The sequence below is a fragment of the Ranitomeya imitator genome, chromosome 1 (assembly GCF_032444005.1).
Source record: "Ranitomeya imitator isolate aRanImi1 chromosome 1, aRanImi1.pri, whole genome shotgun sequence".
In the NCBI taxonomy this organism is placed as follows: domain Eukaryota; kingdom Metazoa; phylum Chordata; class Amphibia; order Anura; family Dendrobatidae; genus Ranitomeya; species Ranitomeya imitator.
In genome coordinates, this window is record NC_091282.1 from 647,173,551 (window position 1) to 647,191,083 (window position 17,533).

The 17,533-nt window shown below is 44.3% G+C and overlaps 1 protein-coding gene across 5 annotated transcripts in view; it reads left to right on the plus strand.

Moving 5' to 3' along the window:
* The window catches only part of ARHGEF11 (Rho guanine nucleotide exchange factor 11), a 184,052-nt gene that overhangs the window by 121,152 nt on the left and 45,367 nt on the right, over positions 1-17,533 (plus strand). For 3 of the 5 annotated variants that reach the window (XM_069728333.1, XM_069728315.1, XM_069728350.1), the window contains 9 exons: positions 9,391-9,489; positions 9,731-9,773; positions 9,866-9,962; positions 10,792-10,914; positions 11,472-11,495; positions 11,706-11,850; positions 14,450-14,552; positions 15,828-15,857; positions 17,314-17,440. In XM_069728333.1, coding sequence (XP_069584434.1) covers positions 9,391-9,489; positions 9,731-9,773; positions 9,866-9,962; positions 10,792-10,914; positions 11,472-11,495; positions 11,706-11,850; positions 14,450-14,552; positions 15,828-15,857; positions 17,314-17,440 — 791 coding nt within the window. The remainder of the gene's footprint in view (positions 1-9,390; positions 9,490-9,730; positions 9,774-9,865; positions 9,963-10,791; positions 10,915-11,471; positions 11,496-11,705; positions 11,851-14,449; positions 14,553-15,827; positions 15,858-17,313; positions 17,441-17,533) is intronic. The other 2 variants (XM_069728322.1, XM_069728341.1) reach the window with 1 other exon arrangement.

Sequence of the window (17,533 nt, forward strand, 5' to 3'; positions counted from 1 at the left end):
ATATACGTTCCACGTCTTTAGTTAGATGGAGGAATTTTTGTATAATTTGCTGTGGATATTTTTGGAAGGGTTTTAATACTGACCACACAGAACTCTGTCCTATCCTTTCCTATTTTAGCTAGAGCGGCCTCTTGTGCTAAATCCTGTTTTCTGACTGTGTGTGTCTTTCCTCTCCTACTCACAGCCAATATTTGTGGGGGGCTGCCTATCCTTTGGGGTTCTGCTCTGAGGCAAGATAGTATTCCTATTTCCATCTTTAGGGGTATTTAGTCCTCCGGCTGTGACGAGGTGTCTAGGGCTTGTTAGGTACACCCCACAGCTACTTCTAGTTACGGTGTTAAGATCAGGATTTGCGGTCAGTATAGTTACCACCTACTCCAGTGAAAGTCTTCATGCTGCTCCAAGGTCACCGGATCATAACAGTACAACTGGCCAATAATGAGTTAAATGCATCTCAGAAGAAGGGAAGAAAGGTGTTGAGCCATTTTTTTTTTCTTCAGTCTGCTTTATCTGCTCTTCTCTCTTTATCTCTGGGAGGCTGAGGAGCCTTGTGCTAGCATGGATGTTCAGGAATTAGTTTCTCGTGTAGACCAGCTTACTGCTAGGGTACAGGGTATTTCTGATTATATTGTTCAAACTCCTGTTTTAGAGCTGAAGATTCCTACTCCTGATTTGTTTTTTGGAGACAGGTCCAAATTTTTGAGTTTTAAAAGCAACTGTAAACTATTTTTTGCTCTGAGAATTCGATCCTCTGGTGATTCCATTCAGCAGGTTAAAATCGTCATCTCCCTGCTGCATGGCGACCCGCAGGATTGGGCGTTTTCCCTGGAATCTGGCTTTGCTTAATGTAGACTCCTTTTTTCAGGCTTTAGGATTATTATATGATGAACCTAATTATGTGGATCAAGCTGAGAAGACCTTGTTGGCCCTGTCTCAGGGTCAAGAGGCGGCAGAATTGTATTGTCAGAAATTCAGAAAATGGTCTGTGTTGACTAAATGGAATAATGATGCTTTGGCGGCAATTTTCAGAAAGGGTCTTTCTGAATCCGTTAAAGATGTTATGGTGGGGTTTCCCACGCCTTCCGGTCTGAGTGATTCTATGTCTCTGGCCATTCAGATTGACCGGCGCTTGCAGGAGCGCAGAACTGTGCGCGCTGTGCCGTTGTTCTCAGAGCAGACTCCTGAGCCAATGCAGTGTGATAGGATTCTGTCTAAAACGGAACGATAAGGATTCAGACATCAGAATAGGTTGTGTTATTATTGTGGCGACGCTTATCATGTCATTTCAGTCTTTCCTAAGCGAACAAAGAGGATCGCTAGTTCATTTACCATTAGTACTGTACAACCTACATTTCTGTTATCTGTGTCCTTGATCTGCTCATTGTCATCATTTTCTGTCATGGCGTTTGTGGATTCAGGCACCGCCTTGAATTTAATGGATTTTGAGTTTGCCAGGCGTTGTGATTTTCCCTTGCAGCCTTTGCAGAACCTTATTCCTTTAAGGGGCATTGATGCTACACCCTTGGCTAAAAATAAGCCCCAGTTTTGGACACAGGTGACCATGTGCATGGCGCCAGCCCATCAGGAAGATTGTCGATTTCTGGTGTTGCATAATTTGCATGATGCTATCGTGCTGGGTTTTCCTTGGTTGCAGGTACATAATCCTGTGTTGGATTGGAAGTCCATGTCTGTGACTAGTTGGGGTTGTCAGGGGGTTCATTATGATGTTCCTTTGATGTCAATCTCCTCTTCTTCCTCTTCTGAAATTCCAGAGTTTTTGTCTGATTTTCAGGATGTATTCGATGAGCCCAAGTCCAGTTTCCTTCCACCGCACAGGGACTGCGATTGTGCTATTGACTTGATTCCAGGCTGTAAGTTTCCTAAGGGTCGACTTTTCAACCTGTCTGTGCCTGAACATACCGCCATGCGGAGCTACAGTGGGGCAAAAAAGTATTTAGTCAGTCAGCAATAGTGCAAGTTCCACCACTTAAAAAGATGAGAGGCGTCTGTAATTTACATCATAGTTAGACCTCAACTATGGGAGACAAACTGAGAAAAAAAAATCCAGAAAATCACATTGTCTGTTTTTTTAACATTTTTTTGCATATTATGGTGGAAAATAAGTATTTGGTCAGAAACAAACAATCAAGATTTCTGGCTCTCACAGACCTGTAACTTCTTCTTTAAGAGTCTCCTCTTTCCTCCACTCATTACCTGTAGTAATGGCACCTGTTTAAACTTATTATCAGTATAAAAAGACACCTGTGCACACCCTCAAACAGTCTGACTCCAAACTCCACTATGGTGAAGACCAAAGAGCTGTCAAAGGACACCAGAAACAAATTTGTAGCGCTGCACCAGGCTGGGAAGACTGAATCCGCAATAGCCAACCAGCTTGGAGTGAAGAAATCAACAGTGGGAGCAATAATTAGAAAATGGAAGACATACAAGACCACTGATAATCTCCCTCGATCTGGGGCTCCACGCAAAATCCCACCCCGTGGGTTCAGAATGATCACAAGAACGGTGAGCAAAAATCCCAGAACCACGCGGGGGGACCTAGTGAATGAACTGCAGAGAGCTGGGACCAATGTAACAAGGCCTACCATAAGTAACACACTACGCCACCATGGACTCAGATCCTGCAGTGCCAGACGTGTCCCACTGCTTAAGCCAGTACATGTCCGGGCCCGTCTGAAGTTTGATAGAGAGCATTTGGATGATCCAGAGGAGTTTTGGGAGAATGTCCTATGGTCTGATGAAACCAAACTGGAACTGTTTGGTAGAAACACAACTTGTCGTGTTTGGAGGAAAAAGAATACTGAGTTGCATCCATCAAACACCATACCTACTGTAAAGCATCGTGGTGGAAACATCATGCTTTGGGGCTGTTTCTCTGCAAAGGGGCCAGGACGACTGATCCGGGTACATGAAAGAATGAATGGGGCCATGTATCGTGAGATTTTGAGTGCAAACCTCCTTCCATCAGCAAGGGCATTGAAGATGAAACGTGGCTGGGTCTTTCAACATGACAATGATCCAAAGCACACCGCCAGGGCAACGAAGGAGTGGCTTCGTAAGAAGCATTTCAAGGTCCTGGAGTGGCCTAGCCAGTCTCCAGATCTCAACCCTATAGAAAACCTTTGGAGGGAGTTGAAAGTCCATGTTGCCAAGCGAAAAGCCCAAAACATCACTGCTCTAGAGGAGATCTGCATGGAGGAATGGGCCAACATACCAACAACAGTGTGTGGCAACCTTGTGAAGACTTACAGAAAACGTTTGACCTCTGTCATTGCCAACAAAGGATATATTACAAAGTATTGAGATAAAATTTTGTTTCTGACCAAATACTTATTTTCCACCATAATATGCAAATAAAATGTTAAAAAAACAGACAATGTGATTTTCTGGATTTTTTTTTTCAGTTTGTCTCCCATAGTTGAGGTCTACCTATGATGTAAATTACAGACGCCTCTCATCTTTTTAAGTGGTGGAACTTGCACTATTGCTGACAGACTAAATACTTTTTTGCCCCACTGTATATTAAGGAGTCTTTGGAGAAAGGGCATATTCGGCCATCTTCTTCACCGTTGGGAGCGGGGTTCTTTTTTTTTTTTTGCTAAAAAAGATGGTTCCTTGAGACCCTGTATAGATTAACGCCTCTTGAATAAAATCACGGTCAAGTTTCAATACCCTTTACCTTTGCTTACCGATTTGTTTGCTAGGATTAAGGGAGCTAGTTGGTTTACGAAGATTGACCTTCAGGGGGCATATAATCTTGTTCGTATTAAGCAGGGTGATGAATGGAAAACTGCGTTTAACACGCCTGAAGGCCATTTTGAATACCTTGTGATGCCATTCGGGCTCGCTAATGCTCCATCTGTTTTTCAGTCCTTCATGCATGATATTTTCCGGACTTATATTGATAAGTTCTTGATTGTATATTTGGACGATATTTTGGTTTTTTTCCGATGATTGGTAGTCTCATGTGGAACAGGTCAGGATGGTATTTCAGATCCTTCGTGACAATGCCCTGTTTGTGAAAGGGTCTAAGTGTCTCTTTTGAGTGCAGAAGGTTTCTTTTTTGGGCTTTATTTTTTCTCCCTCGTCTATAGAGATGGATCCGGTTAAGGTTCAGGCCATTCATGATTGGATTCAGCCCACATCCGTGAAGAGCCTTCAGAAATTTTGGGGTTTTGCAAATTTTTATCGCCGTTTCATTGCTAATTTTTCCAGCGTGGTTAAACCCTTGACCGATTTGACGAAGAAAGGCGCTGATGTGGCGAATTGGTCCTCTGCGGCTGTCTCTGCCTTTCAGGAGCTTAAACGTCGTTTTACTTCTCCGGTTTTGCGCCAACCGGATGTTTCTCTTCCGTTTCAGGTTGAGGTTGACGCTTCTGAGATTGGGGCAGGGGCCGTTTTGTCTCAGAGGGATCCTGTTGGTTCCTTAATGAAACCGTGTGCCTTCTTTTCCCATAAGTTTTCGCCTGCTGAACGCAATTATGATGTCGGCAATCGGGAGTTGTTGGCTATGAAGTGGGCGTTTGAGGAGTGGCGACATTGGCTTGAGGGAGCTAAGCACCGTATTGTGGTCTTGACCGATCATAAGAATTTGATTTACCTCGAGTCTGCCAAATGGCTGAATTCTAGACAGGCTCGATGGTCCTTGTTTTTTTCCCGTTTTGATTCCGTGGTCTCGTACCTTCCGGGTTCTAAGAACATTAAGGCTGATGCCCTCTCTAGGAGTTTTTCGCCTGATTCTCCTGAGGTCTTAGAACCGGTCGGTATTCTGAAAGAAGGGGTGGTCCTTTCTGCCATTTCCCCTGATTTACGACGGGTTCTTCAGGAATTTCAGGCTGACAAACCTGACCGCTGTCCTGTGGGGAAATTGTTTGTTCCTGACAGATGGACTAGTAGAGTGATTTCTGAGGTTCACTGTTCCGTGTTGGCTGGTCATCCTGGCATTTTTGGTACCAGAGACTTGGTTGGTAGGTCCTTTTGGTGGCCTTCTTTGTCACGTGATGTGTGTTCTTTTGTGCAGTCCTGTGGGACTTGTGCGCGGGCCAAGCCTTGTTGTTCCCGTGCTAGTGGGTTGCTTTTGCCATTGCCGGTCCCTGAGAGGCCCTGGACGCATATTTCTATGGATTTTATTTCCGATCTTCAGGTTTCCCAGAGGATGTCGGTTATCTGGGTTGTTTGTGACCGGTTCTCTAAGATGGTTCATTTGGTGCCTTTGCCTAAATTGCCTTCCTCTTCGGATTTGGTTCTGTTGTTTTTTCAGCATGTGGTCCATTTGCATGGTATTCCGGAGAATATTGTGTCCGACAGAGGTTTCCAGTTTGTTTCTAGATTTTGGCGGGCCTTTTGTGCTAGGCTGGGCATTGATTTGCCTTTTTCTTCTGCGTTTCATCATCAGACAAATGGTCAGACCGAGCGAACTAATCAGACTTTGGAGACTTATTTGAGATGCTTTGTGTCTGCTGATCAGGATGATTGGGTGGCTTTCTTGCCATTGGCCGAGTTTGCCCTTAATAATCGGGCTAGTTCGGCTACAATCTAACCCAAGAAGAGGTGCGAAACCGGCTAAATAAGATTAAAATAGATAAATCTCCGGGTCCGGATGGCATACACCCACGAGTACTAAGAGAACTAAGTAATGTAATAGATAAACCATTATTTCTTATTTTTTGGGACTCTATAGCGACAGGGTCTGTTCCGCAGGATTGGCGCATAGCAAATGTGGTGCCAATATTCAAAAAGGGCTCTAAAAGTGAACCTGGAAATTATAGGCCAGTAAGTCTAACCTCTATTGTTGGTAAAATATTTGAAGGGTTTCTGAGGGATGTTATTCTGGATTATCTCAATGAGAATAACTGTTTAACTCCATATCAGCATGGGTTTATGAGAAATCCCTCCAGTCAAACCAATCTAATCAGTTTTTATGAAGAGGTAAGCTATAGGCTGGACCACGGTGAGTCATTGGACGTGGTATATCTCGATTTTTCCAAAGCGTTTGATACCGTGCCGCACAAGAGGTTGGTACACAAAATGAGAATGCTTGGTCTGGGGGAAATTGTGTGTAAATGGGTTAGTAACTGGCTTAGTGATAGAAAGCAGAGGGTGGTTATAAATGGTATAGTCTCTAACTGGGTCGCTGTGACCAGTGGGGTACCGCAGGGGTCGGTATTGGGACCTGTTCTCTTCAACATATTCATTAATGATCTGGTAGAAGGTTTATCTGGATAAGTTGGAAACTTGGGCTGAAAGGTGGCAGATGAGGTTTAACAATGATAAATGTAAGGTTATACACATGGGAAGAGGGAATCAATATCACCATTACACACTGAACGGGAAACCACTGGGTAAATCTGACAGGGAGAAGGACTTGGGGATCCTAGTTAATGATAAACTTACCTGGAGCAGCCAGTGCCAGGCAGCAGCTGCCAAGGCAAACAGGATCATGGGGTGCATTAAAAGAGGTCTGGATACACATGATGAGAGCATTATACTGCCTCTGTACAAATCCCTAGTTAGACCGCACATGGAGTACTGTGTCCAGTTTTGGGCACCGGTGCTCAGGAAGGATATAATGGAACTAGAGAGAGTACAAAGGAGGGCAACAAAATTAATAAAGGGGATGGGAGAACTACAATACCCAGATAGATTAGCGAAATTAGGATTATTTAGTCTAGAAAAAAGACGACTGAGGGGCGATCTAATAACCATGTATAAGTATATAAGGGGACAATACAAATATCTCACTGAGGATCTGTTTATACCAAGGAAGGTGACGGGCACAAGGGGGCATTCTTTGCGTCTGGAGGAGAGAAGGTTTTTCCACCAACATAGAAGAGGATTCTTTACTGTTAGGGCAGTGAGAATCTGGAATTGCTTGCCTGAGGAGGTGGTGATGGCGAACTCAGTCGAGGGGTTCAAGAGAGGCCTGGATGTCTTCCTGGAGCAGAACAATATTGTATCATACAATTAGGTTCTGTAGAAGGACGTAGATCTGGGGATTTATTATGATGGAATATAGGCTGAACTGGATGGACAAATGTCTTTTTTCGGCCTTACTAACTATGTTACTATGTTACTATGTTACTTTGGTTTCACCTTTCTTTTGTAATTTTGGTTTTCATCCTCGTTTTTCTTCTGGGCAGGTTGAGCCTTCTGACTGTCCTGGTGTGGATTCTGTGGTTGACAGGTTGCAGCAGATTTGGGCTCATGTGGTGGACAATTTGGTGTTGTCTCAGGAGGAGGCTCAACGTTTTGCTAACCGTCGTCGGTGTGTTGGTTCCCGGCTTCGGGTTGGGGATCTGGTCTGGTTGTCTTCCCGTCATGTTCCTATGAAGGTTTCTTCTCCTAAGTTTAAGCCTCGGTTTATTGGTCCTTATAGGATTTCTGAGATTATTGATCCGGTGTCTTTTCGACTGGCGCTTCCGGCCTCTTTTGCTATCCATAATGTCTTCCATAGATCTTTATTGCGGAAATATGTGGAGCCCGTTGTTCCCTCTGTTGATCCTCCGGCCCCTGTGCTGGTTGATGGGGAGTTGGAATATGTTGTTGAGAAGATTTTTGGATTCCCGTTTTTCGAGGCAGAAGCTTCAGTACCTTGTCAAATGGAAGGGCTATGGCCAGGAGGATAATTCTTGGGTTTTTTCCTCTGATGTCCATGCCGCTGATTTGGTTCGTGCCTTTCATCTGGCTCATCCTGATCGGCCTGGGGGCTCTGGTGAGGGTTCGGTGACCCCTCCTCAAGGGGGGGGGTACTGTTGTGAATTCTGCTTTTGGGCTCCCTCCGGTGGTTGTAGGTGGTAATGCAGTTATCTCTGGGCTGCAGTCCTGGACAGGTGTATCTACTGATTGCAGTTCTGACTGGAGTATTTAGGTTTGCAGGACTCATTGGTCCTTTCCAGTTGTCAATGTTTCTTGTGAAGGATTTGATCTATGTCTGGCTTCTCCTGCTTAGCTGCCAATTCAGCAAAGATAAGTGTCTGTTTCTTTTTCTATGGCACACAAGCTGTGTGCTTGTTTTTTGATTGTATTCTTGCTCTGAGTTTGGTAGTCTCTTGCGTTGCAGATACACGTTCCACGTCTTTAGTTAGATGGAGGAATTTTTGTATAATTTGCTGTGGATATTTTTGGAAGGGTTTTAATACTGACCACACAGAACTCTGTCCTATCCTTTCCTATTTTAGCTAGAGCGGCCTCTTGTGCTAAATCCTGTTTTCTGACTGTGTGTGTCTTTCCTCTCCTACTCACAGCCAATATTTGTGGGGGGCTGCCTATCCTTTGGGGTTCTGCTCTGAGGCAAGATAGTATTCCTATTTCCATCTTTAGGGGTATTTAGTCCTCCGGCTGTGACGAGGTGTCTAGGGCTTGTTAGGTACACCCCACGGCTACTTCTAGTTGCGGTGTTAAGATCAGGATTTGCGGTCAGTATAGTTACCACCTACTCCAGTGAAAGTCTTCATGCTGCTCCAAGGTCACCGGATCATAACAGGCCCCATTATAAAAGTCTATGTGACTGACGAGTACTATTTCCAGCAGTCCCATTGACAATTAATGAGCATGTGCATTTCTGATCCATCCATGATAGTTTCAAGACCCCGTGTTTAGACACCTTTGAGAGTAGTAGAATATCCCCATCCTATGGCTGTTTCATGGGATTTCTGTGTTGAGATACTACTAGGTGGTCTAAATTCCCTCTTACTAGATTCTGTGTTAATTTGCAGAGGTGTGTCCCCCATTAGCGAGGGTGTCTAAGAACAGCGTCTCTTTATCTCCCACTCTATCCCTTTTTCTCTCTTGATTGATCCCTTTTTCTCTCTTGATTGATCCCTTTTTCTCTCTTGATTGATCCCTTTCTCTCTTGATCCCTTTTTTTCTCACGCGCTAGATCCACTTTTTCTCGCCTGCCCGCTCGATCTTTTTTTTTCCTCTCCGGCTCGATCCCTTTTTCTCTCCCCCTCTCTCACACAATTAATGGAGCATGTTAATCTCCAATCCATACATGATGGTTTCAAGACCGTGGTCGGGATCTAAGCGTTTGGACAACCAACATGAGCAGAAAATTATCCCCTACTATGGCATTTTTCAAAGCTCTTTAATGGACCCAACACTGACTTTCACGCTTACTGCCTGTAGATGGGGCAATAGAGCAAATTCTTTCTTCTAGAGGAAAGATAATTTGGATACGTGTTCCCAGGATTCCTTTCACCATCTGGATCTCCACAATGAATACCAGTACCTTGCAAGAAATCTTCGAATACATGTCAGAATCTTGAACAATTGATTTCCTTTGTCTAAGGAGCCCCCGATGTCCTCCACTTAATGGTGATCCCCCTGCATGCGGCTGCAGTGAATTTTACTTGCTCTGCTCTCTTCCAGCTGTTCTATCTGTGTGCTGAAGTTTGCCAGCAGCTCAGTGCCCGGGATGCTTGCTCTTTAGGGAAGGACGTGTGGAACATCTTCTTGGAGAAAAGTGCGGTAAGCGGCGATGGAAAAGTTATAGCGCCACCGTGTGTGTGATACATTGTGTTGTGGGGCCATATTGTATCCCAAAACCACCAATAAAAAAAGGATTAAACATATGGGTGTTTCCAGTTCCCTTAGAATGAAATCACAGTTTTTTTTGTAGCAACTTTTTAATTGTTTTGTAATTGCCATGTTCTGTTTTAATGACCGCAAGCAGAGATCTTGCACTCATAGTCGTCCTATTGTTTTTCAGCCTCTGAGAGTTAAAATTCCTGAGAACCTACAAGCTGAAATAGGTGAGTGATACATATATGTGGTCCATCATTTATAGCGGTCTGTACTCTGTGTGTGAGATCCACAGCTTCTTTTATCTACTGCCTCCATGCAGAATCCTGTTTACGTGGTTCTGAGGATGTTCGGAGCGCGCTGAGTGAGGCCCAGGACGCCATGTTACCGGAAATACAGGAGCAGATACAAGACTACAGGTAATGTACCGACCGTGCCTGTCCTGGCCAGTGTAAAGACTGCACTTCTGGGAATGGAAATCCCAAGGCCAAGCTGTGGAGACCCTGAACAAGCAGGGAATGCAGCTAAAACACGAAGAATAGTGAGCGCAGCTCTGCAGTATAATACAGGATGTAACTCTGGATCAGTACAGGATCAATAATGTAATGTATGTACACAGTGACTGCACCAGCAGAATAGTGAGTGCAGCTCTGGGGTATAATACAGGATGTAACTCAGGATCAGTAATGTATGTACACAGTGACTGCACCAGCAGAATAGTGAGCGCAGCTCTGGGATATAATACAGGATTAATCCAAACAAAGAGAAATGAAAGTGGCACTCACCCCGATGCTGCTGTCAAGTGAAGTCCTTTATTCAAGTATATACATGGACAAACAAGAGTTGAGGAGGCGGCTGGTAGTGAGCAGGGTGCGGGAAGGAGGAAGGGGGACGTCCCCCTTCCTCCTTCCCGCACCCTGCTCACTACCAGCCGCCTCCTCAACTCTTGTTTGTCCATGTATATACTTGAATAAAGGACTTCACTTGACAGCAGCATCGGGGTGAGTGCCACTTTCATTTCTCTTTGTTTGGATCAAGACGATATTTCTTATAGTTGAGCACCACCCACTAGCTGCGATCTTGGATTATATGCCACAGTGATCCTATACTGAACCACATGCTTTAAGAGATTGAGAAAAACCTTACGATTGCCTAGTTGCCTTCCCATCTTTACTTTTTGCATAATACAGGATTACGGTAACTCAGGATCAGTATTTATTTGGTTTCATACATTTTTCGTTTTCCCAGGACAAAGCGGACTATGGGTCTGGGCAGTCTGTATGGCGAAAATGACCTGCTGGACCTTGAAATTGACCCTCAGAGGGAGCGTCAGGTCGCTGCTAAGCAGATTGCACAGCTGGGGGAGATTCTGTAAGTGTTGCATCTTTAGAGATTGTGTAATCCTTAGTAGTTTTGTTTTAAGTTTTTCCTCCTCCACTTGCAGCCCTGTCCTTACCATTATGAGAGCACATGTCACTGTATTGTACAAGAAAACTACTATCCTAAAATGTGCTGCTGGGGGCCGCTGCTCTTTCCACAGCTTGTCGTCTCCCACACACGTTTTATGGTATCATACACTAACCTAATGGACAGGTCACTGACACCATTAATGTGTTGGTAAAAGTCACCGTGTAGGATTAATGAGATCTGTCAACAGCAGCACAAGAAGAAACTGCAGAAAGATCCGTCTCTGACAACATGTAGATCTGACAACTTATATAGTCAATCTTAATGGAATATGATCTCGGTAAATTGAGGCCTGCAGTACCCTCAGTCACCACACAATGCGCTGTTTACTATTGCTTGCTGCGTTTTATGGTTGTCTTTTCAAGTTGTGAGGTGCTAAGAGGTGAAGGAGGTGCAAGTTAGTCATATGTCAAACTAAATTATTTGGTATCTAATTTTTATTATAATGTTTTTGTTTTTAGGTCAAAATATGAAGAAGAGAGAAGGTGAGTAGTCAGGATTTTAATACGATCACATAAATCAGAGTTGATCACTGAGGGATCAGTAGACTCGTGTTCATAGGCTACATCTGGCGCTACAGTTCAGCTCATTGAGGTGAAGAAGACTAAGCTGCAATACCAGACTCTGCATCCGCACAAGAGTGGTGCTCTTGCTACCTACCACGTCTTGATCCTGGCTATTCTGTCTTTCTGTAGCTCTCCTATGGCCTTTGCACTAAGCACGTACATGAATCATGCTGGAATAAGCTCCCGAGAATTTCGACCTGCCAGCGTCTCCGAGAAGTCTCAGATCTTTCCTGACAAAGACAAGTGGCTCCAATTCTTCCCCAAAACGAAAAAAGTAAGAAACGAAGTACAGAATTGTGTAAAATTGATGGCCAGTAGTTAGATTTTTTTTGTATTTTCAAGTGTTCTGTTTATTTGAAGGGAAAAACCATCCAAGTCTTGTTTATAATAGGAATTATATTTATTATTAGTAGTTTAGTTAATATCTTTTTGCTACCGCTGCTGTTCGTTTTTTTTCTACAGCTGCTGCCATTTTCAGCATTGTTGGTGCTATTGCTTATGCTGCCGCCGTCATTGTTGCTGCTGCTGTTGGTGCTGCTGTCGCCATTGTTGCTGCTGCTGTTGGTGCTGCTGTCGCCATTGTTGCTGCTGCCTCTATTGTTGTTGCTTCTTCTTCTTGCCGCTGCCATCGTTCCTGCTGCTTCCCACACCGCCTTTGTTGCTGATTGTGCCACCATCGTTGCTGCTTATGCCACCATTGTTGCTGATGCTTCTGCTGCTGCCATCATTGCTGCTGTTTCTGCCTCTGCCATCATTACTTCTGCTGCTTCTGCCGCCACTATTGTCAACTGACGCTTCTGTCATTTCTTGTGCTGCTGCCGCTATTTTTATTCTGCTGCCACCACCATTGCTGCTACTGCAGTTATTGTCATAACTGCTGCTGCCAGCATTGTCACTGCTACTATTACTATTGCCATCATGGCTGCTACTTCTACTACTGCCACTGTTGTCTCTACTACTGCTACTACCATCAAATCTGTTGTCGAGGCTGTCTCCGTTGTCATTGATATTTTTAATAATAATACGTCCGTTGTCACTACTACTACTACTGCCGCCGCCATCCTAGCTGTTATTGCGGCTGTCACAGTTGTCACTAGTGTTACTACTACTGCCGCCTATCCTGCTGTTCTTGCGACTGCCAACATCATCGGTGCTACTACTACTACTACTGCTGCCCTTGCTATTGTTGCGGCTGTCACTTCTACTAGTTCTACTGCTGCCACTCCTGCTTTTGTTGTGGCTACTACTGCTGTCCCTGCTGCTGTTGTGGCTGTCACCGTCGTCTGACACTATTGCTGCCCCTGCTGCTGTTGTGGCTGCCACAGTCATTGCTGCTACTACTACTGCCTCCACTGTGGTTCTTGTGGCTGCTACCGTCGTCGCTGCAACTACTACTACTGCCGCCCCTGCTGGTGTTATGGCTGCTACAGTCGTTGCTGCTACTACTGCTACTGCCACCTCTGCTACTGTTGTAGCTGCCACCGTCTTCGCTTAGGCTAGTACTACTATTACTGCCGCCCCTGCTGCTGTTGTGGCTGCCACCGTCATTGCTGCTGCCACTACAACTGCCGCCCCTGTTGTTGTGGCTTCCACCATTGTCTCTGCTACTGCAACTACTACTCTTGCCACTCCTGCTGTTGATGTGTCTGCCACCATTGTCGCTGCCACTACTATTACTGCCACCCCTGCTGTTGGAGCCGCCACAGTCATTGCTTCTACTACCGCTGCTGCTGTCATTACTGCTGCTACTTGTCCTGCCACTGTTGTCAATGGATGCTGCCGTCATTTCTTCTGCTGCTGCTGCCAGCATTGTCATTGCTGCTACTGCTGTTATTGTTTTCACTGCTACTTCTATTACTGTTGCCATCATGGCTGCTACTTTTACTACTGCTATTACTGTCATAGCTCTTTTCGCTGCTGTCTCCATCGTCACTGCTACTTTTACTACTACTGCCGTTGTTGCTACTACTACTGCCATCCTAGCTGTTGTCACGGCTGTCACTGCTGTTACTACTACTACTGCTGCCGACCCTGCTGGTTTTGCGGCTGCCAACATTGTTGCTGCTACTATTACTGCTGCCCCTGCTATTGTTGCAACTGTCACCGCTGCTACTACTACTACTACTGCTGCCCCTGTTATTGTTGCGTCTGCCTCTGTTGTTGCTGCTGCTACTACTGCTGTCCATGCTGTTGTGGCTGCCTCAGTCGTCACTTCTGCTGCCGCCCTTGTTGGTGATGGCGCTACCATCATCGCTGCTACTATTACTACTACTGCCATCCCTGCTGTTGTGGCTGCCACAGTCATCACTGCTACTACTACTGCCATCCCTTCTGTTGTTGCGGCTGCCACCATCGTCACTGCTTCTATCATTACTGCCGCCCCTGCCTTTGTTGTGGCTGCCACCATCGTCGCTGCTGCTACTCTCATTACTGCTACCCCTGCTGTTGCTTCTGCCGCCGCCATTGTTGCTCGATCAGTAGCTGCTGTGAGAGTTGCTGTTGTTTTTTTTTTATAATTTAGAAAATGTTTATATTTCGCATTCCTGTTATTATTTTCCAATTTTTGCTGGTGTCAGAGTGAGTGTGATGTGTATTTAGCCCTGGAGAACATCGCATGTGGGTTCCAAGTTGTTATTGCACAAGTTTGCTGATTTTTGGGCCTCACATATCCCCTAGTGCCCTGTATGACAATTCTGGTTGGTGATCTTGTGTCATGGTGTTGATTCAGTTTAATCCAAGACTTTGTTCTTGGTGTTTGTGATCTGGTGGTGGATGGAGGTTCTTGTATAGAAGGATCTTGAGGACCTCAGGGAACGTTGTCTTGATTCTCATGGTATCATTTAGTCAACTCTTCTACTTTTCTGTCTCTATAGAACAGCAATGTAAAAAAGGAGAAGGACCGCGAGTCCGCAGACGATAAGAGACGGAACCCAATTCTCAAATACATTGGCAAACCCAAAAGTTCTTCTCAAAGCAGTGAGTATGGACGTTTGGGGGCATCTATTCGGGGGTGGGAGGTGGGATTATTATCCGTGATGTTGTGTCCTCTTCAGGGCTTCAAATTTGATGGAAATTCTGGCATGTTCTTAGGAAAGGTTCAGTATTAGATGGGTGGAGGTCCAGTTTTTGAGATCCTTGCCAGTTGGCTTTTTGATTGGAGTGCAGTGCTCTAAGGGCTAACACCTACACATTCATACTAATAGAGTGCTGGGCCATGTCAGAGGTGGTGTCCTGGGATGCTAGGAGTTGGACCATGTCTCGGAGGCTCTCCATATTGCTTAGATTATTGGGGTTTTTCATGTTTGTGGAGGAAAGAAGGGTAACTTCCTCCACTTCTCCGGCAGCAGTTAAATATTTATAATCGTATATGATGGTGACTACTGACAGTGGCCACAATGACATTTACAATAATTGTTGTTGTTCAACTTTCTCTTGACTCATAAAGGGACTTATCTTTACATAAGCTGAGCAGTAGCTGTGTTTATATGTCAGTCTTCACTGTGTTTATGAACCAGGAAGACCAAGATGAATATAACTATAGGTTATGTCCAGATAGGCCAGTCGTTAAAGTTGTGTATGAGCTGGTGGAGGACAGGGTATGAGTGGTTATAGTTATGTATGGGCTGGTGGAGGACAGGGTATGAGTGGTTATAGTTTTGTATGGGCTGGTGGAGGGCAGGGCATGAATAGTTATAGTTATGTATGGGCTGGTGGAAGACAGTGTGAGTGGTTGTAGTTGTGTATGGGTTGGTGGAAGACATTGTTTGAGGGGTTATATAGGTGTATATGGGCTGGTGGAGGACAAGGTATGAGCGCTTGTAGTAATGTATGGGTTGGTGCCAAGGACAGGGTATGAGGGGTTATAGATTTGTATGGGTTGGTGGAGGTCAGGGTATGACTGATTATAGTTATGTATGGGTTGGTGGAGGTCAGGGTATGACTGGTTATAGTTGTGCATGGGTTGGTGGAGAACAAAGTTCATATGGAGGTGTTCTTCAATGCTGCTATACATAGGCTGGTTGATCGCTGTGACTACTACTCACCCCACCCTTCTCTATCCTGTCATAATAATTATGGTATTAATTTTTAATTTACCACTAATGATTTTCCTGCGGGTTGTTGGCAAGGGACGGCTTACATTTGTGCAGATCCCCCTCCCTCACTTTTTTTAGGCTTGTTGCTGATTCCTCCGCTGTGCTGCTCATTCATTTTTTTTATTTTATTTAATCTGCCATTTTTTTCCATTTGTAGCGTTTCATGTCCCCTTGTCCCCTGGTGAAGGTAAACCTAATTTATCGATGTCTACCTCCCTTGACACCTTTTCAGGTCTAATAAAGCGATTTGCCACTAACCCCTGTGTGTAGATATAACCTGAATATTCCTGTGTGTGGACATGAAGCTGCTTCTACATTTCTGCCTTCCTGTCGTCTACCTTTCCTGTATTGTAACCAGGCCGTGGGAGCTTGTGCTGAGGAGCTTACAATCTAACTATGGTTTTATTAACTACTGCGGCTCACAATCATTTTATACTGAAAAGTTCAACTTTATTACATACTTTGCTTTAAAGATTCACCATTTTTAAAATCTCTGCTTGCTGCCAGTGAAGAGAGTCCATCAGAAAATCTATCCTGGCCGGGTCTTTATTATTTATGATTTGCTGAAGATTATTAGAGTAGGCAATCATCTATTTTTATCATGGACTTCATATTAAATGCTCTTTCTTACATTGTAGACCATGTGCAATCCGCTTCTTCTAGGTGTAGCTAAAGTCAGTCATTTAAAGTGAAATGGTCATGTTATAGAGCAGGAAAAGCTGAGCAGATTGATATATAGCTTTGTAAGGAATGATTCAGTAGAACCAGTCATTTTTTCATTTAAACTCCTGCCCATTCTGGGCATAGCAGTCCAGTGGGCGGTCTCATAAGTCTTTTGGGCGGTCCTAAAACCCAGAATGAACAGCGGTTTAAATGATTAGTTCTATGAAATATTTTCTTATAAAGATATATATCAATCTGCTCAGCTTTTCCTGCCCTATGACATGATGCAAGCAGATTGAACAACATGTTTGATGAGGCAGTTTCCTTTTAACATGTTACTTCAAGGCTGTGAGGGAAAGCAGGGGCATATTGGGCTCTGCTCTTGAAAGATAGAAATGTAGCCACTAATTTGTAGTTCCTGTTGTGTACCAGTACACTCAAAATATGCAATTGTATCATCAAAGGGGTAGAGTGAAAAAAAAAAAAAACAGAAGACACAGAGCCATAATCATCCTATGGGCTGAGACTGGTATTGCAGCTGAACTCTATTAATTTGACCAGACTCTTTTTTTTTTTTTTTTTAATTAATTTTTCAAACAAACCTAACTGTATTTTTTTCATTTTTGAGTTTGGCTTTTGTACCCAGTCATCTTTGTCTGCATGGGTCATCAGGTCAACTTAGGGATCCAAAGACCAATGGGGGGACACACCTTTTGGATTGGCCATAATTGGGTTGTAGTCTCTTCAGCATCTGAGCTAACTTTACTAACCTGAGCTTGCTCTGCAGATTCTATCTGCTTGTCTCGCACAACTTCTGGTACTCTATTCTCTGCGTGACTCCTGCTCCTCTCCTTCCTTTTATGATGTCTATTCCTGAGCGAGGTGGTGACCACTCCGCTGGCAAAAATTGCCACACAAGAGGTAGTCATGCACTATAATGTCATGGCCTCTGGTATTTCACATCATTCTTCTCTACACAGTAAAACCTGGGAATGTCCGAAATATCATCCAACACTTCGAAAACAACCAACAATATGACCTCCAAGAACTTGGCATGCAACGACTGTCCACCGGCAGCTTTCCCGATGACCTGATGGACAATGACAGGTATGGGGAAAAAAAAAATCTTCTCATTTTTGGCCTCATCAATCTACAATAGGAGAGATGTTGACCCCTGTTGGGTTGGATATATATTTGTTT